Source organism: Taudactylus pleione, unplaced genomic scaffold (genome assembly GCF_031769625.1).
Source record: "Taudactylus pleione unplaced genomic scaffold, aTauple2 ptg000711l, whole genome shotgun sequence".
Taxonomy (NCBI): domain Eukaryota; kingdom Metazoa; phylum Chordata; class Amphibia; order Anura; family Myobatrachidae; genus Taudactylus; species Taudactylus pleione.
In genome coordinates, this window is record NW_028285113.1 from 11265687 (window position 1) to 11290612 (window position 24926).

The following is a 24926-nucleotide window of genomic DNA, read 5'->3' on the forward strand; positions in this document are numbered from 1 at the left end:
ATCCGTCAACTGATCCGACAGGGGAAACACCGCAGAAGCCACCTTAGTTCTTTTGAAACTAGGAAACTTCGACTTAGGAACTGGTGCCTCATCCTCTATAAGAAGAATAGCTCGCACCGCCCTAACCAGTGCTCGCACATTAATGGACAACTTGGTATCCATTTCCTGGACCGAGGCGTCCGAGTCAGTGTCATCAGAGACCTCCCCATCATCTGAGGAACCCTCTGAGTCCGATACCTGAGCAGCCCGTGCCATGAGTGAGCGTTTTGAACCCCTAGAAGGCATGTCAGTCTGCAACATTGACTGAAAAACCGAGGAAGCGGACGCCAAATTTTGTACTGAGTTGGAGAGCACATCCGCCCAGGGTGGAGGAATCACCATAGGGGCCTGAAAAGGTACCACAGGCTGCTGCGGCACAGGGGAAGCCTGTATATACATAGGCAACCCCGCATAGGGACCCACCGACTGAGACCCAGGAGGACTCCGCAATAACTGCGGGACACCCGGGGAATGGGGGATGGTCGGCTGGGGTAACGCCCTAGTAGGGAGAGCAGTCGGGACCGATAGACGGTCCGCAATAGACACCAGCACTTGAGAAAACATCGCCCACGGTGGTTCCTGCGTCAGAGAAGGACTGGATGGGCCAGGAGCCACCTGGCACCGACTACACAGACCCTCCTGTGACAAATCCTCCCTATCCACTCCTGCAGAACAGCGTCCGCAGGAGGCCAACATCGGAGCCACTGAGTGCTCAACCTCCTCGTCTGACATGACAGAATATATTATATATCTGGCACCAGGGTAGAAGTAAAACGCACTGAACAACAGCCCACAATATGGCACTGAGTAGCACACAACTGTATGTGACGGACCTCACAAATACGTGATCTATATAAGTGAGGTCAGTAGAAACGCCCCTCCCCCACACACCTGTAGGGCTTGTAGGAGAAGTAAAGGGACAGGTATAAGCTGACAGTAAGCGGAAAATAAGCACAGACAGGCAGCACTAGCAAAAGTCACATACCATGCAGAAGTAATACTCACTGCACCTTTACACTACAATCAACCTGCCCAGATTCAGTGTCTGGGAGGGCTATAGTGCTGTGTACGCTGTCCTTAATCAGGGGAGAGGTACACAGGGGGACCGGTCCGCATGCTCCCTGAGAGATCTGCGCTGCCACTGTGAGAAAATGGCCGCTGGAGACCTCAGAGGAGGAGTGGCCGAAGAGTCTGCAGCTCAGCGACGCCAGACTGCGTGCTGAAAGGCGCGCTGAGCTGAGGGGAGGAGCCGCTGAACAGGGAAGGCTTCCTCCCCTGGCTGGCCATAACCCCAGGGATGCTGGCTTCCCGCTTGCCCCTTTATCCCTGGTGGTCTAGTGGTCCCACGGGTTATGGGGGGGGCCCGCCGCCACTGCCAGCAGCCTCCGGTCTGTCCCCAGGACCGGAGGCTAAAGGACTGCATTTAAGGCATTCCGCGCGCCGCCGCTAGCCAGCGACGCGCGGCTCACCTGCATCCCCGGCGACTCCGGCAGCAGTCCTGGGAGGTAGACAGAGTCCGGCTAGTACGGACTCTGCCCTCCCGCCGCGATCCCCAGATCAGTACTGGCGTCGCGGCGCCAGTCGGCGATCAGAGCGGCAGCGTGGGCGTCTGTACAGACAGCCCTTCGCTGCCGTCTGTAGTAAAACAAGAGATCTGGTAAGAACTTACCTTTGTTATCTCTGTTTCTACGAAGTCCATAGGGTCCACAGGGTTGACCTTAGGGGTATAGCTGGATCTGGATCCACGGGCACCACGCAGTTAAAGCTTTGCTGCTCCCAGGATGCACTTGGGTCCGTCCTCCTCTATACCCCGCCCCGGCCACAGGCACCTCAGTTGGTAAGCAGCTAAGGCCGGAGGAGGAGACTAAACAGAGAGAAGGAAGACTGGAACACACAAGAAACCATACTCACAGAAATGGGAGACGGAAAACCGGTGACCAGCCACACAGCCCATTTGAAGCCAGGTGCGTCAGGGCGGGCGCCCTGTGGACCCTATGGACTTCGTAGAAACAGAGATAACAAAGGTAAGTTCTTACCATATCTCTTGTTTTCTACTTCAGGGTCCATAGGGGGTCCACAGGGTTGACCTTGGGGATGTCCCAAAGCAGTTCAACTAAGGGCGGGGACGCTCCTGTGCTGAAAGGAGTACCCGGCGCCCAAAGGATGCATCCTGAGAGGCGAAGGTGTCAAACGCATAAAACCTCAAAAACGTCTGAATTGAAGACCAAGTAGCCGCCTTACACAGCTGAACAGCGGAGGCGCCACGTCTAGCAGCCCAAGAGGGACCCACAGAACGAGTGGAATGAGCCTTAACAGAGGCTGGCACAGGTAAACCCTCCTGTGCATAAGCCTCACAAATAACTGAACGAAGCCAACGGGCTAACGTTTGCTTGTTGGCAGGCCAACCCCTCTTGTGAAAACCGAAGAGAACAAACAAAGAATCCGACTTCCTAAAAGAAGCAGTCCGGTCCACGTAGATTCTAAGTGCCCGGACCACATCTAAGGAAGACTCACCAGCGGAAAGATCAGGTGACTAAAAAGCTGGCACAACAAGTTCCTGATTAATGTGGAACTTTGAGACCACTTTGGGCAAAAACTCAGGACGAGTGCGGAGCACCGCCCTGTCCTGGTGAAAAATCAGAAAAGGGGAGCGACAGGAAAGCGCCCCCAATTCTGAAACCCTCCTGGCAGAAGCAATTGCCAGGAGAAAAATGGTCTTAAACGTCAGCCACTTGAGCTCCACCGACTCAAGCGGCTCAAAAGGAGGACCCTGCAAGACCCGCAGCACCACCGCCAAGTCCCACGGAGCCACCGGAGGCACGAAGGGAGGCTGGATCCTGAGAACACCTTGGAAAAAGGTGTGAACATCTGGCAGTGTAGCAATCCGTCGCTGAAACCACACGGACAAAGCAGACACATGAACCTTCAGAGAGACCAGGCGTAAGCCGAGGTCCAAACCCGATTGAAGAAATTCCAAGATTCTGGAAACCCGAAACACCTGCGGATCATAGTTTCTGGATTCACACCACTGAAAATAAGTGTGCCACACCCTGTGGTAAATCCGCGCGGAAGCAGGCTTGCATGCCCTAAGCATGGTACCAATCACCGAACTGGAGAAACCCCTAGACCTCAAGACGGCTGTCTCAAGAGCCACGCCGTCAAAGACAGCCGACCCAGATCTGGGTAAAGGCAGGGCCCTTGAGACAACAGGTCCCGACGCTGAGGAAGAAGGTACGGAGCGTCGATGGAGAGGCACCTCAGATCGGAGTACCAAGGACGTCTGGGCCACGCCGGAGCCACCAGCACGAGCGTGCCGCCGTCCTGCTTGAATTTCCGCAGAACCCGAGGAAGTAAGGATATCGGAGGAAACAGATACGCCAGGTGAAACGTCCATTGCACCGACAGCGCGTCCACCAGACTTGCGCCTGCGTCTCTTGTCCTTGACCCGTAAAAGGGCAACTTGTGATTGTGACGGGAGGCCATCAAGTCCAGCTCCGGCAGCCCCCACCTGTCCACGAGTAGCTGAAACACCTCTGGGTGAAGCGACCATTCCCCGGGATGCACGTCGTGACGGCTGAGGAAGTCCGCCTCCCAATTGAGGACTCCGGGAATGAAGACTGCCGAGATCGCTGGAACGTGACACTCCGCCCAAGCAAGAATGCGAGACACCTCCGACATTGCTGCCCGACTGCGAGTTCCCCCTTGGTGGTTGATGTACGCCACCGTGGTGGCGTTGTCGGACTGCACCTGAACCGCCCTTCCGTGAAGAGCGGAGCCGGACGACTGCAGGGCCCTGTACACAGCCCGCAGTTCCAGGATGTTGATGGGGAGAAGTGCTTCTTCCGCGGACCAACGACCCTGAAGCGATAATGAGCCGGTCACTGCCCCCCAACCCCGAAGACTGGCATCCGTTGTGAGCAGGACCCAGTCTGGGATCCAAAAGGGGCGCCCCTCGACCAGACGCGCCGTCTGAAGCCACCAAGCCAAAGATTGCCGAACCTCCGGGGACAACACCAGCATCTGAGAGCGGATCCGGTGAAGTAACCCGTTCCATTCCGATAGAATCAGCCCCTGCAGGGGCCGGGAATGGAACTGGGCAAATTCCACCATGTCGAATGTCGACACCATGGACCCCAGAACTCTCATAGCTGAATGGACCGACAGGCGGCAACTGCTCAGGCAACTGTGTATCCGCAGCTGCAGGGAGGAGACCTTCTCTGGAGTCAGGAAAATCCGTTGCTGACGAGAATCCAGCAGGGCTCCCAAATGAACCATCCGCTCTGATGGAATCAGGGAGGACTTCTTCCAGTTTATCAACCACCCGTGTGCTTGAAGACAAGCAATGGTCAGGTGGAGATGTCGAAGAAGCACCTCCGGGGAGCTCGCCAGCAGCAGAAGATCGTCCAGGTACGGCAACAGACGTAGACCCTGACCCCGAAGGTGGGCAGCCATAACCGCCATCACCTTGGTGAACACCCTCGGAGCCGTGGAAAGGCCAAAAGGCAACGCCCGAAATTGGTAGTGATGGTTAAGGATAGCAAACCTCTGATACCGCTGATGTGCCGGTGCTATGGGCACATGGAGATAGGCGTCCTGGATATCGAGGGAGACCATATAATCCCCGGGTTCCATCGCCAGAATGATGGAACGTAACGTTTCCATCCTGAACCTGGGAACTCTGAGGTATCTGTTCAGAGACTTCAAATTCAGGATAGGGCGATGAGAACCATTGGGTTTCTGTACCAGAAACAGAGTAGAACAGTACCCCGTCCCGCGCTGAGACTGCGGAACGGGAACAATGACCCCTGCTTGTAGCAAGGATTCTATAGCTACCTGAATCTGACCAGCCTTGGTCTTGTCCAGAGAAGGACTCGTACAGAAAAACTGGTGGGGCGGTCTGAACCGAAAAGACAGGGCGTACCCCTGAGAGACTACTTCTCGAACCCAGGCATCCGTGGTGGTATTGTGCCAACACTGGGCGAATTGGAGAAGTCGGCCTCCCACTCTGGGGTCCCCCAGAGAGAGGCCCGTCCCATCAGGCAGCAGGCTTATCCTCCTGCTTGGAAGAAGGGCGCCGAGCACTCCATGCCTGCTTCTTGGGCTTGAGTGCGGCCTTGGTCGCCGAATGTCTCGGGAAGGACTGGCCCTTGGCCTTACCCTGAACCCGAAAGGACCGAAAGGCAGAGCTCCTCACTTTAGCCGGCGCAGAGGCCGAAGGGAGAAAAGCCGACTTGGACTTAGCCAAAGTATCCACTATTTTGTCCAAATCCGGACCAAATAGTAAATCACCATTAAAAGGCAAGGCCTCCAGACCCTTTTTTGAATCTGCATCAGCCCTCCAGGACCTCAGCCACAGGGAGCGCCGAGCAGACACCGCTGCAGCCGACACCCTAGAAGTGAGCAGGCTGGCATCCAAAGACGCTTCCCCAATATAGGAAGCTGCATCCCGCATCTGTCCCACTAACGCTCTCTGGATATCCGGAGCCTCATCAGGAAAGGTATCCTCCAAGGCATTGGCCCATGCCTCAATGGCTTTAGCCACCCAGGAGATAGCCATGGACGGGTGAGCCACCGCCCCGGAAAGAGAATAAATGGACTTTAAACAAGTCTCCACCTTCCTGTCCGTGGGATCCTTCAAAGAGGAGATAGACGGCAATGGCAGCGTCGCGCTTTTGATCAAGCGGGTAACGTGGGAATCCACCGCCGGCGGAGTTTCCCATTTCCTGCAATGAGCTTCAGGAAAAGGATAGTTCGCCGCCAACCTCTTCTGTGGATGGAACCTCTTACTAGGTAATTGCCAGGCCGCCGCCATATGATCCGATAATTGATCAGACAGGGGGAACACAGTTGAAGTCACCTTGGCCTTTTTAAAATTAGGAAACTTCGACCTAGGAGCCGGCGCATCATCCTCAACATGTAGGATAGCCCGCACCGCCCTAACTAAGGCTGGAACATTAAGAGGACCATCAGAGTCAGAGTCCTCATGGATTTTTCCATCATCTGAGGACACTTCCGAGTCCGACAACTGCGCAGCTAGTGAACTCACAACCGGACGTTTAGACACCCTTGGTGGCACATCACCTTGCAACATGGACTGAAACGCCGAGGATGAAGCCGCCAGACTCTGTACGGAGCTGGATAGAACATCCACCCAAGGCGGAGGAGCCGTCGGAGCAAAACTCTGCAAAGGCACTACAGACTGCACATACACAGGCAGTCCCGAGTAAGGACCCACAGTCTGGGCCCCGGGGGGAGACCGCAACATTTGTGGAACCCCCGGGGAATGGGGGATGGTGGGCTGCGGCAACGCCCTAGAAGGGACCGCTGATGGGACCGATAACCGGTCCGCAATAGACGCCAGCACCTGTGAAAACATCGCCCAAGGAGGGTCCTGTGATACAGGGGGGTTGGAGGGGCCCGGTACCAGCTGGCACCGCCCGCACAGACCATCCTGAGATAAGTCCTCCCCATCAACTCCAGCAGCACAGCGTCTGCAGGAAAATAACACAGGAGCCACAGAGCGCTCAGTCTCCTCATCAGACATGATACCGTAAATCACAAGAAATAGGTATCACCAGAGGAATTACGGTTTTAACACCCGCGCACTCACCAGTATGCGACACAACAGCCCAGATATGGTACTGTGTAGCACACAACAGTATGTGACTGACCCCACAAATACGTGTTTTATATAAGTGAGGGTCTCAGAAAAACGCCCTTCCCCCACACACCTGCGGGCCGTAGGAGAAGGAAAGGGATAGTTATAAGCTGACAGCAAGGAGAATAAGTCACAGACAGGCAGCACTAGCAATAGTCACATACAATGCAGAAAAGTTAGTACTCACTGCACCTTCCGCTACAATCAACCACCCAGATTCAGTGTCCGGGAGGGCTATAGCGCTGTGTACACTGTCCTTTAGCAGGGGAGAGGTACACAGGGGGCGCGGTCCACTTGATACCGCCTGGGAGTCTGCGATGTGCCAGTAAAGATGGCCGCCGGAGACCTCAGAGGAGGAGTGGCCGAGAGATAAGAGCAGCTCAGCGACGCCAGACTCCTAGTTGAAAGGCGCGCTGAGCTGAGGGGAGGAGCCGCTAGACAGGGAAGGCTGCCTCCCCTGGCTAGCAATTAACCCCCGGGTTGCCAGTCCCGCTACCAGCCTGATACCCTGGTGGTCTAGCGGACACGCGGGGTATTCCTCAATTGAAGGGGAGCCCGCCGCCGCTGCTAGCGCCTCCGGTCTGTCCCCAGAGACCGGAGGCTCCTGACTGCATTGAAGTATCCGCGGGCCGCCGCACGCGGCGACCCGCGGCTTACCTGATCCCCGTCGCGTCCGGCAGCAGTCAAGGGAGTCCCCAGAGCCCGGCTAGTACAGGCTCTGGGGTCCCGCCGCGATCCCCAGATCTGTACTGGCGTCGCGGCGCCAGCGGGGAGAAGGAGCGGCAGCGTGGACGTCCTAAAGGACAGTCTGATGCTGCCGCTCTAAAAGTGTAAAAAAAGTAGAAAAAAATAAAAAAATTTCTCTTTTAAAATAAAGCTTAGGGGCTGCTCCTGCAGCCCCACTGCGACAGGGTGACCCGACTCCGGCCGGGCACCAACTAAAACTGGGGTGCCTGCGGCCGGGGCGGGGCATAGAGGAGGACGGACCCAAGTGCATCCTGGGAGCAGCAAAGCTTTAACTGCGTGGTGCCCGTGGATCCAGATCCAGCTATACCCCTAAGGTCAACCCTGTGGACCCCCTATGGACCCTGAAGTAGAAAAGAAACTAAAATAAATAAATAAATAAAAAAGCTTCTGGGGGCTGCTCCTGCAGCCCCCCTGCGCGGTGACCGACTCCGGCCGGGCACCAGCTTACACTGAGGTGCCTGTGGCTCGGGGGCGGGGTATAGAGGAGGACCCAAGTGCATCCTGGGAGCTAAAAGCTTAACTGTGTGGTGCCCATGGATCCTGTTCCAGCTATAACCCCCAAGGTCAACCCTGTGGACCCCCTATGGACCCTGAAGTAGAAATATTGGGCTCCGGTACTAGGAGGCCTGGGCAAGAGTAGGGGGGTTGGGCACACCGGGCTGTCATTACATGCCGCAATGATCGCTAAATAACTCCATCGTGGTGGTGTGGCTGCACCTATTACGCAGCCCGGCCTCAAAAGTCTTGTATACGGAACTTTGTGCCCACCCCTCTTCCCATCTTTCGGTGCTCCTGCATGTGCACAAAGCACCTGGGTGCCACTGGCATAATGCTGTGCCATTCCTGTCCATGCAAAACATTTTTCGATGTAGCAAATACAAAGCGTATCATAAAATGAAAAAATAAAGGAAAAATTAGAAAGATCAGATTTAAAAACACAAATCAATTTTGCGCAAAGATCTTGGGAGTTTCCGCACTGCGTATGCGCTGGAGCGGAGCAGATACAACTACAGGTGAAGAAAAGCTGTACACAGCTGAGTCGCATCTCTACTTTTGGCTGAAGGGGTATATCTGTGTGGTAACAACGTGTTCGCATTTAGGTTTAAATTCCCACCTTCATGATTTTGCCCGTGCTGCTCCTTACCTCTGGAATTCTCTCCCTCTCCTCATCAGACTCTCCACAAAACGTCAAACGGGCTCTCAGGACCCACTACTTCACCATAGCCATCCAGCTCTCATCCCAACTCACTGCCCCATGCTCTCTGCTCACTGTCTCCACCATCTGCATCATCCCCGTCTGTCTGCCCCATCTCTTTAGAATGTAACCTGTCTCGAGCAGAGTCCTCTTTCCTCACGTGCTTCTCCCTCCCTTACTTATACTATCACATACTCCCCACCATGACAACTAACCCTTGGTTTCAGCCACCCTGCTGCTTATTTGAGTATTATGACCACTATAATACAGCGATGTTTTTAATGGGTTGGGTACAGGATCCCGGCGGTCAGAAAACCGACAGTGGAATCCCAACAGTCAGAATTTTGAAGCATGCAGGTAAATACCCTTATCCTCCCCCTAACCCACCTTTCCCACAGCCTAACCCTAAATCTCGCACCCTGCAGCCCAACCCTAACCCTCCTCCTGGTGCCTAACCCTAACCCATACCCCAACTAATACTTACCGTATCGATGTCAGCGGTCAGGATTCTAGAGCCGGGATTCTGACCAGCGGCATTTCGAACAAATCCCTTATAAAACACGTCCTTGTGCTGCAATGTTTTTTTTACTGCAAGTCGCTGCTTTTTTGTTCTGCTCATTCTCTATTTATGTACTTAGTTAGGCGCTGCAGTCACCTAATGGCGCCATATACATATAGGATAATAATAATGTCCTCATACCGCAACCTTTGCCCCTATCCTCTTAAAATGACAATGCAGAGAAGAGGTGGCAAAGATTTAAACCTACGTTTTATGCCATCTCTGCTGTTGCCATTAGCAGTGAGCCAGACAAACCCTGACTTGTATAATAAAGACACCGCTGTACATTTATGTGGGGATTACAGATGTTGAAGATCTTACTTCTCAGAAGAGAGAGATTTGCATATTTTTTGGCCGTAAGCACTTTTCAGAAGTATATTTTATGCGCAACATTTACATTTTATGATTGCAAACGGTAACCGATCATGATCGCAATGTTTTATGCCTGTGCCACATATGGTATGGTGACACGAGGTAAGGAGACGGCCGCTCCAGTTATTGGAACAATCTGATGATCTCCAGTCAGGTCACGAATGGAGCGCGCTGCTGGAGCAGAGATTTAATTTAGTAAGAACCATGCACAGACCTCATGACACGTTCTAGTGGCAGCGGGGTAACGCATGACAACGCAGACATCTGTACTTAGTAATGATTTCACGCATTTGGCACCAGTCAGAAGAGATTAGCCAAACCGAGCTCTGATTGTAAGCAATAATGGCAGAGCTGCCGGATGATGAGACAGTTCAGTCTTCAAAATCAGTTATGATATCTAGCTACATCTTTGTATAATGTAGGATATTAGGACGCTGCTCTGGCGTCATGGAAGTGACAAGTGTATTTGTGCTGTAGCCGCTGCTAGCATCGTACAAGTAGACACACCGAATACTCTTACCTTTCTAAACCATGGTATACAGATCTGATTATAGAATAGAGGTCGTAGGTACAATATGCACATATTCATCAAACGTTAAATACATCAGCAGCGTTATACATAATACATTTCGCTCTCACACATAGATTTTCTGCATCAGATTGAAAAAAAAAAAAAAAATTCCTTTTCATGTGAATATCTCATGTGGTTAGTTCTCTGGATGTAAGTACATAGCCAGCTCGCTGAGTAACCCCAGGAAAGCGGGGAGCTGCATTGCAGAACCACGGAGAGAAGTAGATGATAGTAACATTTAGTCACTTTATAAAGCCAATCATTTCTGTAGTAATAGGAAAATACTCTGATATAGTATGATATAGATAATGGTATTCTATTCTAATATGATTTTGAACATTTGGAGATATTAGAAGTTATATCATTAGATATGTGTGTGGTATAAAAAGGTCGACAGAATAAAGATCGGCAATCAGAAGGTCGACTGTCTCCGAATATCAACAGTAAAAAGGACGACATGGTCATTCTGTTGACCATCATTGGATGAAACGCGTTGGGGCATATTCCCCACCACATTTGAACTTTATAAGATTGGACTATTTATTTATTAAGGAGACATCAGAGCAATGATGTATATATGCCCTTGATTTTTAATATAGGACTCTAGTAGTCACTACTGATTTATTAATAACAGTACTATATTAGATACAAGCGTAGTGTCTAGTTCATATATAGAACCACATTGCTTGACATTATATATATTATATATATATATATATATATATATATATATATTTTGATAACCCCCACCACCACCTCTATGAGTACTGGGACCAAGGGAACCAGCAGGACGAATTTAGCAGAACAAACACAACAGCGTGGGGTAAGTACAAAGCTTCTTACCCTATCCTGCAGAACAGTGTCACCCATAGTTCCTGATACTGTGCCATATTATATTTGAGGAGGAGAGCGAAGAGGGGCACCACACCATCACCAATCATTCAAGACTACGATCACCAATTATTTAAGAACACCCAACCAATTTGTGTTTTAAAGCTTGGAACTATATGAAGAGACATATATAAGACATTACTCATTTGTATGGACTATTTTTAAGAACACCCTCCCTACAAATTTAAAAGTTGGGACTTTACAAAGATTCACAAATAAAAGTTTTCCAAGGATGTAAGCAACTTCCCTGGTACTTAGTCTCTTTCACAAAGGGAGTCATAGCAAGACATTAATTAACATAAACTAAGATATATTGATTCCAATGCCCCTGAGCGCACCACAACTTTCTTCTTATTTGACCATCATTCTGGAGACATGTATTGAGGTCGACAGGGTTAAATGATCGACACAGCCAAAAGGTTCACCATTTCTCTACAATTTTTTTTGTGATTTTATCCTAACCCTAAAAATCATGAAAAAAACATAACATTTCTGTGTCAACATGTAAAATGTCGGACTTTTAAACTGTCGACCATGTAACCCTGTTGACCTAAATACAAGTTTTCTAATGACGGTCGACCTAATGACCATGTTGACTTTGTTAATGTAAACATTAAGAATGTGTCGACCTTTTTATTGTTGACCAATCGCCCGGAATCCTCAGATACATAATAGAGACTGAAATGGTTAAAGCGACGGGAAACATAACAACTGGGTGCATTCTATTACGATGCATTGTTGAGTGTTCCCCTGCATATGGGCTCTGTGTATTTGTTGTGGTTGCCATAGATACAACTCCCATGTGTCCCAGTTAGCCCATCAAAGATTCCTTGTGGTTGCCATAGATACGGCTCCCATGTGTCCCGGTTTTCCCATCAAACATACTTATTTTACCTTAATGATGTTGTCAAATTAACAGGAGACGGTCAAATAGATTATCACTACTTCATATTACAGTCATCAGGGGGCGGATTCTAAATCGGGCGCAGAAGTGGAGTCTCCTTTTGCCGCAGTCGCGTCCTTATGCGAATGCCGCTACAAAGGCCTTCCCTGGTGTACATCCATGTGTGCAAGGACTGAGACGCCCAATGTCAGCATCTGCAGACGCTGAAATAACGCTCGGCGCGCCTGGTGATGCATTATCGGCCAACTGGCAGAAGTCCCATGGCAGATGCAGCTTGTCTGCCTGTGTATGGACCCCTCTATGTGAGCAGTTCAGCAGCTTTGTATGCAAAGGCTTTCCACGATATGACCGCGACACAAGAGCCGTACAGAAACCCGGAACTCAGAATTCCGACAGGACCTGAATGTCGACATGGACTTTAGGCAGACAACCAATAAGTCCACATTTAACATATCGGCATACAGATTTTAGCTTATTTTTAGGGCTGGGTTTATGGTTAGGCTAAAATAAGCAGGGGGGGGGGGGGGGGAATAAACGTGTTGACATTCTAATGAACACGCCGTCATTTTGACCATCCCAACATTTTTGAATGTCGACATTGGTGGTCAACCGAAAGTCCATGTCCACATTCACGGCATGTCGACTTCTCTTTACACACCACAGCAACATGCCTCCAACACTCCCCATAAGAGGCAACATCTCCATGCGACTTTTTAGACACCCCACTGTTACCTCCTTACCAGGAACGCCCCTCTCATTGCTGATACAGTGCATCGAAATTAGACCCGTACATAAAAAAATTGGTGACACATGCACATAGGAAAAAAAAAAAAAAACGCTCCACCGTGTCAAACATTGCCGCTGCGTACGACTCAGAAGCAACCCCCAGAGCTCATGAGTATCCCAGTTTTTCATGTATAAATCATGGGAGTCATAGTTAAAGAGCCCAGCAATCCTTATAGCCAACTCCATTGTGGTGCGTGTTGCAGTTATTCACCCTGCAGAATACAATCGCAATGCACTCACAGGCAGGGAAAATGTTAGATGACCACAACAAAATGTGCAGCTAATGAGCTACACATCACTAGAGCCTTCTTTACAGGGCCAATCCAGTACAACCTACTGAATTCCATACCCACTATTTCTGACAATCAATGTCATAGGCCTGACTCCTGATACAGACACACATGGCATAATCTGAAGGATGCTGGACCCTACCTTGGACATCATTCTCATATAAAGTTTATTCTGGTCTTCGGCTGTACCCATCTTCTCTCTCTTGACAAGATCTTGAAGACTCTGGTCATCGTCATCGTGGAAGTATCGGACCCTCTCCTTATCAATATGTGTCTCAGCCTGCAACACAAAGCAACATATAGTACAACCTACATCACACAATCACCACTCAACTTACTAACTTTAAACTATCATTTGTAGAGGCATTCATAAAACGAGTTCAGAAAATATATATATTTATACTTGGGAGAGATAGAAGTTTTATTTTGGTGCCGAAGTCATGTAATATATTTTATAGTTTTATGGACATTACTAATATGACCAAAAACTAAAAAAACAAAAACAGTGATATGAAACATTTACGGGGATACTATAAATGTCTACTTTACTTTATTAAAAGATTTTTCTAATATGAATAAACTTTTTTTTTTTTTTTTTAAATAACAAGGGAAATTCCGCCATCTCGTCTATTCCCTGGTCACTTAAATCTCTGCTAAAAAAAAAAAAATACAAATGTCCCTGTGGAACTGATGCGCACTTAGTATGCTTGTGACATCTATGCTTGCAATCAAACCATGCAGCACTTGCCAGGTAGATTTTTAGACCTCATGTACGTAGGCTTTAATATTTAGTGTTTAGTGCATGTTTATAAAGCAGATTTTACACGTTTTGAGGGCACAGTCCAAGAATAATGGGCACACACTCTGATGGTTACCGTCTGTCTAACACAATTGTGCTGGATCTGTAAAAGTTTCAGGAGCTTAATAGAAAGGAAGGTACCAGGTAGGACCATTAACAGGCTACTCAACTTCTGTCAAGGTCAGGGAACTTTTACCTAAGCATCTATGATCATAGGGCCTGATTCAGAGCCGGACGCAATTAGCACTCGCTCGTCCAGAAAATAGGGGTGGCTATTCAAATGAACCATTCACTCTTTGCGGTCTGTTCACGCCTCTAGGTCTGAATGAGCGAACAAAACTTGCGGTCGTTTCTTGAAAAAATACGCCCCTTGGCCGCTCGCATCCTACGTCATGTCCGCTATTTATTAGATTAATCAAGTACATCGACCAGGGTATGAACTGCTCGCTATTCTTGTGGTTGGTTTTTGCTACCACAATTTTGCGAGCAGTTTCTGGCTATAAAATAACCCAGTGACGTGGTCAATGACGCTGCTGTTTTAATTATGCACACCCTTAAAACGCCCGTTTTGACCTTTAAGCACGCCTGCGTTCGGATCTCCACTCCCCGTTTTCAAGCACCTTCCCCCGTTACCACCCACATACGCCTCTCCTCCTGTCACCCAAATTATCAGGCATTCGCTATTTTGCGAGCACATGAATTTCGACCGCACTGACTGGTTCGCGCATGCGTATAACGATCCATATGCATGCGCAGTTGGGCAAACATCGCTCGGAGCGAACGAGCGGCCGCTTACGAGCGGCTCTGAATCAGGCCCATTGTTAGCTCATATAATACAGATGTATATTTTAGGTATAGTGGCCATTCAAGATAGGATATTCTACAACTGCTGATATTGTACATTCAGAGAAAATAAAAAATTGCATAATAAATTGCACACGAGCTTTGTTTTGTCCAGAAAAAAAAAACAAAAAACAATTTATGGAAACCGCAAGTGAACGAGCATCTCTCTTTTATGGCAAACAATAACTAAAGCTTAGTATGCAGCGGTAGGATGCTAGTCTAATATGTTACTAGGCAAATGTATCTGCTGAATATTGCATGCATCAGGACGTCTGCACGCCAGTCATGTTGATGTGAATATTTCCCAGGAGAGGAAGCCTAAATGGAAAAACCCTCAAAAGAAAGAGAACATTAACATGAGCGTTCCTATTAATACAGAGTGAGGAAAAGTTCATTTAGATCCCTAACCTCCCCGGCAAACAAAAAGAAAGCTTATTACACTGGAGATCGCCTCTACCTGCCTGTGTGTGCTTTATGGACTGTGTAGGGATATTAGATAAAGGGATGTCAAGGTGCAGCATGGCATCTCTGCATTAGGTGTACATGTAACGGTACAATGTGCCATGATACAAAAAAGGCAGCATAAAAGTGCTGGACAGCAATGACCTGATTTAATACTGCACTTACAGAATGGAGGCTTTATAAGCCATATAAGTACATTTCAATTAAAAATAAAAGGGAAAATGCTTTTTAGTTTTACACCGAATGACATTTAAATCTTGGAAGATGGACGACCTCTGTCTGCTCTTGGAGCATTGCTGTTTGCTAGTGACTCTAACCTTTGGCTTGTGTGCTGACTAAGCATGTGCTGCCTGCCGTGCCTACATGTGTCATTCCCACCGATACACAGGGCCTGATTCACAGGTGGATTCCTATTAATTCTGTGCATGCGATTTTTACCATCGGGTACAGAGATTGGAATTGCATGGAAATCAATGCAATTCCAATGGTTGTTCCTGGCTAGTGACTGCGCAGTGTAAAGGCTCATACATACTTAACAATAGGCTCCATGAGCAATATCGTTAAGTGTTTTCCCTGCATTGCCGGGCTCAATGTCGTTAACGTCATTGAGCTTACAAAATTAACGATATCGTTCAGTGACGTCACCATCGCTCATCCCCATACTTGCAGAACCTGATGATATCGCCGGGTTGCCCTGTAAGTACGCGGGAGCGCGCATCGTTACCGATCTCTTGCATACACAATGGACGATATTGAACGCGATGAACGATAACGTTATCGTTCATATCGTCTAGTGTGTATGAGGCTTTAGACCGTGCAGAGTCTTCATTCTAGCACCCTGCACCTGTCACAACTCGGGCAGTTCCTCTTTCCTGCCAGGGGTGTCGCTCTCTGCTCTGGTGCTTCCAGCATACTCAGCTGATGTAACAAACTGCTCAGATACAAACCAAAGTGTGCAATAGGCACCAGAGGAAAGAGCGACACCCCAGGCAGGAAAGAGGTACTGCACAGGTTGTGACAGGTGCAGGGTGCTAGAATGAAGACTAGTGCATTGAAAGATGCAGTTCGTCTGGCACCGGCGGCAAATTACCGTCAGACATTCTTAGCTATCATAGAGCTGCTCCAATGTCCAATGGTGCAGCCCATGTCTGAACGATGGGGCACCCAACAGTGGCTTAGAGTGGGCGTCTTAGTAGGCATGAACTCGCAGTAGCAGCTGTGACAAAAGTCGCGGGCATTACTCCACCTCTGAAGCAGGGCCACAGTGTGTGTACCACCCATCTCTGCTTTTGCCTAGTATGAAAAGCCTGAGGATAAAACTTGCTGTATGTCCTACAGCGAAGGTCATCAGTGCCTAACAAAGACGTCAGCGCCAATGTGCTTCTACTACCTGCTCTCCGATGGCCAATTTTATTATGCTCACAAAAGATCTACGCGTTTCACCGGCAGGATCATTTCCCCCCCGACTGCATACGCTTACACACTATAGTGATGTCTATACTAAAGAAATCTGCCATATGACAAATTGCAACTTTTTACGCTCAGTTAACTTTCCTGAACATACACGCTGGCGCGTTCCGTGCTCCATCTCAGCTGTGTTCATGATGGTAATCGTAGCGCATCGATTCAGCAAACAAGGTTAATTGATTTAATTTGAGGAGAACAGAGTTCAGAGAACAATGAAAGTGAGTGCACAGGTTGAACTCTGTACATATCATGGACGCAATCTGCAAAGCTAAATGAGCTCCATTTAAGAAGCGCCCATGTGTTCCGAGCCCTAAAATGCATAAATTTAGTTTACCATCTGTCTTTTTCTCCTTCCTCCTCTTGGCTCCACTGGATCGGACATTGATTTCAGAGGCCAAGCTCGCCCAGACTGATCTGTCCTGACTAGGAGAATCTCTTGTTCTTCTCTTGTGCTGGATCCCTATTAAAAAAAAAAGGTTATCATTAATTTATATAGCTCACGCATACTGTTCAAACTCCCAGAATGCTCTGACAAACAGGAGAAAAGCCATAAGTAGTCCAGTACTGCACCATTCATGACCTCATTTTATCGCAGTATTCCCTATCTGTGATGTAGAATGCGATTCTCATTTACATAAATTCAGAATAAAACTTCCACGGCGCTAGGAAACTTTAAACTACACATGAGGTATTTAAGTCACAGAGCTGGAGTGTTTCTTTCTGAAGTGCATATTAAATTATTCATACGTGCAGACGGCATTTAAAATTTATTGCTAATGAATCTTACTGTGTTTTTCTACCCTTTAACAAAATGATTAGATCTCTTCGCATTGGGAGATTTTTCTTTGGGAAAATGAAAAGTAGTAAAAGCACAATGAAATAGAAGGGGAACACAGGAGGCCTTCTGCGATGTAGCTATTATCTTATAAAACACTAAGCAGGAGGTGATTTGTGAATCGCATGCTATTAAAGCATTTGGAAATGTGCTGCGTGTCGCTGCAGGCCTGGAAATGGTCAGCACCGCGTGGACCCCGCATCAGACAGCGCGAATCATGGGCGTATCACAAATACAGTATGACAAGCTTAACAGCCCCTATTTATAACTAGGGCGTTATTATGTTTGGATTTTAGCAAAATATATGCACCTAACCACATTGTCCCACATTGCTATATTTATGTGCATATTTGCTCTGCAACGGTATAAAAACACTTCCTCAGACTCCAGTGACACACGGCCCATGAGAATTTATATGCTAGGACAACACCACACATTCAGCAAAATACGTTTTTGTTAATGAAGTAATGTTTCAGTATAATGACACCTTTTCTAAATTACCTCCCACGCACCCCAGGGTGGTAAAAGGGTTTCCAGTAGTATTCATGTTGTCAGCACACATCAACTCTGCATGGTGTCCAGTCACGTGCCCCCCCCCCCCCCCCCACTAGGCACTTACCATGTTCTAAAATGGCGTCATTTCGGCCTATGTATTTTAAATAACTGTTCATTAAATTACCCCTTTTTGTTACCAGAAACCTTACATGCATCTAGTAGGGAGAGATAGCCCCTGCCCCTTCTGTTCCCAGGAAGGGGTCTTAGAATCCATGTACTCAACCAAAAGTTGGTTCATGCCCCCCTTTTATTTCCAGGGACAGCTCCCATACTCTCCTGTCTCGTACATGTTACCTGATGTTTTCTTATCTGCTATCATGCAGGGACAGGTGAATGTGGTGTAAAAAAAAAATTATATATATATATATATACATATATACACACATACATACATACACACACACACACGCAGTCGAGTCACATTATTAATAGCCAGCTAATAGCCAGAGTAACCACCGTGTGCAGCACGGACAGCAGCTAGACGGGCTGGGAGTGACTCAGTAAGATGCTGATAGATTGGCACAGGTATCTGGTGCCATGCCACAGCTGCTGGAGGGTGCGTGGTGGAGTAGCCACAGAGCGAACAAAGCTGGAGGTGATCCCAAAGATGCTCAATTGGGTTCAAGTCCGGGGAATTAGGGGGCCAGGGAAGTACTTAGTAGTTGGACGAGCTCGAGTAAAACTTCCATCGGACATTTCTAGCCGCGTGGCATGTCGCATTGTCTTGCTGGAAGATCCCATCTGGCTCAGGGAAGACAATCAGTATGTATGGGTGTACGTGCTCTCCAAGGATGGATTCATAACCAAATTGGTTGAGGGTGCCTTCCACATGGATGAGTGGGCCCAGAGAATGCCATGAAAACATTCCCCAGACCATAATGCTGCCACCACCAGCTTGTGTTCTTCCAACAATGGTTGCAGGGTGTTTGTTCTCCGATGTTTCTCGCATGACACGCCAACGTCCATCCGTTCGATGAAGCAGAAAACATGACTCATCGGAGAAGGCAATCCTTCGCCAATCAACGGAGGTCCAATTCCAATACAGGCGTGAAAATTGAAGCCTTTCCCGCCGATGCACCTTCGTTGGCCTAGAGTAGTGACCATCCATTTGCTTCAGAGCCCCATACGCGGCAGGGTTCACTGAACTGTTGTTTTAGACACGTTTGGTGGCCCCCAGGTTAATTTTGACGGAGAGCTGCTCCACTGTAGCTTGTTGGTTGGCCCTCATGCAACTTTGGAGCCGACGTTTACCACTCACATCAATGGTAGTGGTGCGCCGCAGGTTCCACGTCGGTTATTTGCAATGGTGCCAATTGTCTAGTCACGAAACACCTTCACCAAAGCAGCACGCTGTATATTTAAATGGTTTGGCTAATTTAGCCCTAACTGGTTAAAGTGTATTTTACTTTAACCTCATCTCAATGTTATGTTATGGACTATGAGTATAGGACTTGCAAAAAGTGAGATGTTTGACTCTTGTTTTGAATTTGCACATGATGCCCAAAATATAGCGCCTCATTTTTTTGTGTGCACAATATATAAAGGCATAGGGGGAAATTCAATTAGCTGCAATAAGCTGCTTTGTTGTGAAAGATGGCTTATCATGCTAATTTGTACTTATCACGCTATCCTATTCGCCACAACTTATCGCGGGTATGAATTCTCTATACTATTTGCGGCGAAAAGCTTTTATCACATCATGAGCAGCTGATAAGTTGTGCAAAACCCCGATTTTTGGCTAAAAATGTCGGGACTTGGTTCAGAACCACTAGGACACCCTCCTTAATGACTAATAAGGTAAAAATAATTGTTTAAGTAACTTAATTTGGTCAATAAAGACATGTAAATTCTGGAGAGAAAATGTGCAAAGTACAGGAAAATATGTTAATTTACATGTGGAACAGGTATATGGGGGTGCTGTATGAGTGGACAGGTATATGGGGGTGCTGTATGAGTGGGACAGGTATATGGGGGTGCTGTATGAGTGGGACAGGTATATGGGGGTGCTGTATGAGTGGGACAGGTATATGGGGGTGCTGTATGAGTGGGACAGGTATATGGGGGTGCTGTATGAGTGGGACAGGTATATGGGGGTGCTGTATGAGTGGGACATGTATATGGGGGTGCTGTATGAGTGGGACAGGTATATGGGGGGTGCTGTATGAGTGGGACAGGTATATGGGGGTGCTGTATGAGTGGGACAGGTATATGGGGGTGCTGTATGAGTGGGGCAGGTATATGGGGTGCTGTATAAATGGGACAGGTATATGGGGGTGCGGTATGAGTGGGACAGGTATATGGGGGTGCGGTATGAGTGGGACAGGTATATGGGAGTGCTGTATGAATGGGACAGGTATATGGGGGTGCTGTATGAATGGGACAGGTATATGGGGGTGCTGTATGAGTGGGACAGGTATATGGGGGGTGCTGTATGAATGGGACAGGTATATGGGGGTGCTGTATGAATGGGACAGGTATATGGGGTGCTGTATGAGTGGGACAAGTATATGGGGGTGCTGTATGAGTGGGACAGGTATATGGGGGTGCTGTATGAATGGGACAGGTATATGGGGGTGCTGTATGAGTGGGACAGGTATATGGGGGGTGCTGTATGAGTGGAACAGGTATATGGGGGTGCTGTATGAGTGGGACAGGTATATGGGGGGTGCTGTATGAGTGGGACAGGTATATGGGGGTGCTGTATGAGCGGGACAGGTATATGGGGGTGCAGTATGAATGGGACAGGTATATGGGGGTGCTGTATGAGTGGGACAGGTATATGGGGTGCTGTATGAGTGGGGCAGGTATAATATGAGATATGGTAAGAACTTACCCTTGTTATCTCTATTTCTACGAAGTCCATAGGGTTCCACAGGATACCTTGGGGTATAGGTGTGACGTCAGTCGCAGGGCACCAAAGAGTTAAGCTTTCAGCCTCCCAGGATGCACTAGGTCCCCCTCCTATACCCCGCCCCCGAGCCAAGGCACCTCAGTTAGTTACCAAGCCATAGGCCGGAGGAGGAGAAGGAAGAGAGAGAACAAAGATCTGGACACATACAAGTATCACATTCTCACCAGAGGGAGACGGAAAACCGGTGACCAGAGCAAAGCCCATCTGCAGCACAGGTGCGACAGGGCGGGAGTCCTGTGGAACCCTATGGACTTCGTAGAAATAGAGATAACAAGGGTAAGTTCTTACCATATCTCATATTTTCTACTTCAGGGTCCATAGGGTATCCACAGGATACCTTGGGGATGTCCCAAAGCAGTATCCTATAAGGGTGGGGACGCTCCTGTGCAGAAAGGAGAATCCGCCGCCCGAAGGAAGCATCCTGAGAGGCAAAGGTGTCAAACCTGTAATACCTTACGAAGGTATGGACAGAGGACCACGTAGCAGCCTTGCAGATCTGGACTGCAGAGGCACCACGTCGAGCTGCCCATGAAGGACCCACAGACCTAGTGGAATGAGCCTTCAGAGAAGGAGGAACCGGTAGGCCTTCATGAAGATAAGCTTCAGAAATAGCCATACGGATCCAGGCTGCCAAAGTTTGCTTTGAAGCAGGCCAACCCTTTTTACGGAAGCCATAGAGGACAAACAAAGCGTCCGACTTCCTAAACGAAGAAGTGCGGTCAACATAAGTCCTTAAGGCCCGCACAACATCCAAAGAGGCCTCACCCACGGAAAGACCCGGTGAGTTAAAGGCCGGAACAACGATTTCCTCGTTAACATGAAACTGGGAAACAACTTTGGGAAGAAACTCGGGCCGAGTGCGGAGTACTGCCCTGTTCCCATGAAAAACCAAGAAAGGGGGTCTACAAGAAAGAGCCCCTAACTCAGAAACACGTCTGGCCGAAGCAATAGCCAGAAGTAAAACAGTCTTAGCTGTTAGCCATTTAAGATCCACTGATCCCAGTGGTTCAAACGGCGGTCCTTGGAGAGCCCTCAGGACCACAGCCAAATCCCAAGGCACCACAGGTGGAACAAAGGGCGGCTGAATGCGGACAACACCTTGCATAAAGGTGCGCACATCCGGGATTGTAGCAATCCTACGGTGAAACCAGACAGACAGGGCCGAAACCTGTACCTTCAAAGGAGCAAGGCGAAGCCCATGATCTAGTCCCGCTTGCAGGAAGGAAAGAATCCGAGACAGACGAAACTCCCGCGGTGCATAACCTCTCGGTCGACACCACTGGAAGAACGTATGCCACACGCGATGGTATATCCTCGCGGAAGACGGTTTCCGAGCTCGCAACATGGTATGCACCACAGAGCTGGAAAACCCCCGGGACCTCAGCATGGCCGTCTCAACAGCCACGCCGTCAAAGACAGCCGAGTCAGGTCCGGGTGACGACAAGGACCCTGAGACAGGAGGTCCGGTCGTAGCGGCAACCGCAGAGGACTGTCCACGGACAGACCCTGAAGGTCTGAGAACCAGTGCCGTCTGGGCCACGCGGGAGCTATCAACAGGAGCGTCCCTCCTTCCTGTTTGAATTTCCAGATTACCCGTGGAAGAAGGGAGACCGGAGGGAACAGGTATGCGAACCGGAACGTCCACCGGACGGACAGAGCATACACCAGAGACGCCCCTTCGTCTCTTGTGCGAGACCCGTACACCGGCAACTTGTTGTTGTGCCGGGACGCCATGAGGTCGATCTCTGGAAGACCCCATCTGTCCACCAGTAGTTGAAAAACGTCCGGGTGCAGGGACCATTCCCCCGGATGAATGTCCTGGCGACTTAGAAAGTCCGCCTCCCAATTTAGCACTCCCGGGATGAAGACCGCTGATATGGCCGGAAGATTGCGCTCCGCCCAAACCAGGATCCGAGACACCTCTACGAGAGCCGCCCGGCTTCGGGTTCCTCCTTGCCTGTTTATGTAGGCCACGGTGGTAGCGTTGTCCGACTGGACCTGTACCGGGTGACCCTGGAGAAACCGATGTGCCTGCTGGAGAGCATTGAAGACCGCACAGAGTTCCAAGATATTGATTGGAAGCTCCGCTTCTGTCGGCGTCCACCTGCCCTGGAACAGTTGTGGACCCGAAACTGCTCCCCAGCCCCGAAGACTGGCGTCCGTTGTCAACAGGACCCAATTTGGAACCCAGAACGGACGTTCCTCGCTGAGGTGGGTCGTCTGTAACCACCAAGCAAGGGACAGGCGAACCTCCGGGGTGAGCACAATCGTCTGGGACTTCAGAGACTGAGGCAGCCCGTTCCACTTTGACAGGATCAGGTGCTGCAGAGGTCTGGAGTGAAACTGGGCATATTCCACCATGTCGAACACCGACACCATGGAGCCCAGTAACCTCATCGCCGAGTGTAGAGACACCCGGCGGCTGTGCAGACAACTGCGCACCCTTGACTGTAAAGCAGAGATCTTTTCCTCCATCACGAAGATCTTTTGCTGTCCCGAGTCCAATAAGGCTCCAAGATGCAGAATCCTCCGAGACGGGATTAGAGTGGACTTCTGCCAGTTGATTAGCCAGCCGTGCCGTTGCAGCAGGGCAATGGTCAGGTCCAAGTGGCGTAACAGGAGCTCTGGAGATCCCGCCACCAAAAACAGGTCGTCCAAGTACGGCAACATGCGGACTCCCTGCAGCCGCAGAGAAGCCGCCATGACCGCCATCACCTTGGTGAAAACACGTGGTGCTGTCGCCAGGCCAAAAGGTAACGCCCGAAACTGGAAGTGGTCGCTGCGGATTGCAAACCGGAGGAACTGTTGATGGCGCAAAAGAATAGGGACATGCAGGTAAGCGTCCTGTATGTCCAATGACACCATGTAGTCCCCAGGTTCCAGCGCCAGAATGATGGACCGTAGGGTCTCCATCCGAAACTTCGGTACCCGCAAAGACTTGTTGAGTGCTTTGAGGTTGAGAATCGGACGATACGACCCATTGGGTTTCTGTACCAAAAAAAGATTTGAATAGAAACCCTGGCCACTCTGGGAGAACGGAACAGGCACTAAAACTCCAGCCTGGAGCATAGTGTGCAATACCTTCCGCAGCTCCGTAGCCTTGTTCCGGTCTGATGGTAGACCCGTGGTGAAGAATCGAGCCGGGGGTCTGTGCCGGAAGGAGAGGGCGTACCCATGGGAGACCACCTCCAGAACCCAAGTGTCTGTCGTAGTGACCGACCAACACTGAGCGAACTGCAGCAGGCGGCCTCCCACCCTGGGATCCCCCAAAGGGAGGCCCGGACCGTCAGGCCGCAGGCTTGTCATCTGGCTTGGGGGCCGGACGTCTGGTACTCCATGCCTGCTTCCGGGGCTTGACCGATTTCCTAGGGCCAGCCTGACGAGGAAACGACTGTGGTTTGGGCCTGCCCTGGGCCCTAGATGACCGAAAGGACGATGGTCCAGAACCAGAAGGAGCAGCGGCCCACGGGAGACAAGCCGATTTGGCTGCCGCCAGCGTGGCCACAATCTTATCCAGATCCGGACCGAAGAAAACTTCTCCGGTAAACGGCAACGCTTCCAGACCCTTCTTGGAATCTGCGTCCGCCTTCCAGGATCGCAGTCACAAGGTGCAACGAGCAGCTACCGCTGCTGAAGAAATTCTAGACACCAGAGTACTAATGTCTAGAGCCGCCTCGTTGATGTAGGTGGCCGAATCACGGAGATTGCCAATCAACTCCGCCTGTTCGGCCGGACAGTCGGAATCAAAAGAAGCCTCTAATGAATCCGCCCAGCGCTCCATCGCTCTGGCAATCCAGCAAATGGCCATAGCCGGCCGTGCTGCCCCCCCCGCAAGGGAATAAGCGGACTTCAGGCAGATTTCCACCTTGCGGTCCATAGCATCCTTAAGGGAGGACATGGATGGCATCGGCAATGTGGCACTACGGACAAGACGGGTCATGTGAGAATCCACCTGTGGAGGGGATTCCCACTTAGCAAAATAATTATCCGCGAACGGATAAGCCACCGCCAGGCGTCGCTGCGGCTGGTATCTTTTGCCAGG

At 49.6% G+C, this 24926-nt stretch overlaps 1 protein-coding gene across 3 annotated transcripts in view; it reads right to left on the minus strand.

The window, feature by feature from the left end:
* The window catches only part of CWF19L2 (CWF19 like cell cycle control factor 2), a 190736-nt gene that overhangs the window by 60130 nt on the left and 105680 nt on the right, over positions 1–24926 (minus strand). For all 3 annotated transcript variants that reach the window (XR_015872510.1, XM_088456757.1, XM_088456758.1), the window contains exons 11-12: positions 16918–17043; positions 13155–13292 (exon numbers count right to left, since the gene is read on the minus strand). Coding sequence is in view for 2 of the 3 variants with exons in the window: in XM_088456757.1 (XP_088312883.1) it covers positions 13155–13292; positions 16918–17043 (264 nt within the window). In the remaining variant the exon portion in view is untranslated. The remainder of the gene's footprint in view (positions 1–13154; positions 13293–16917; positions 17044–24926) is intronic.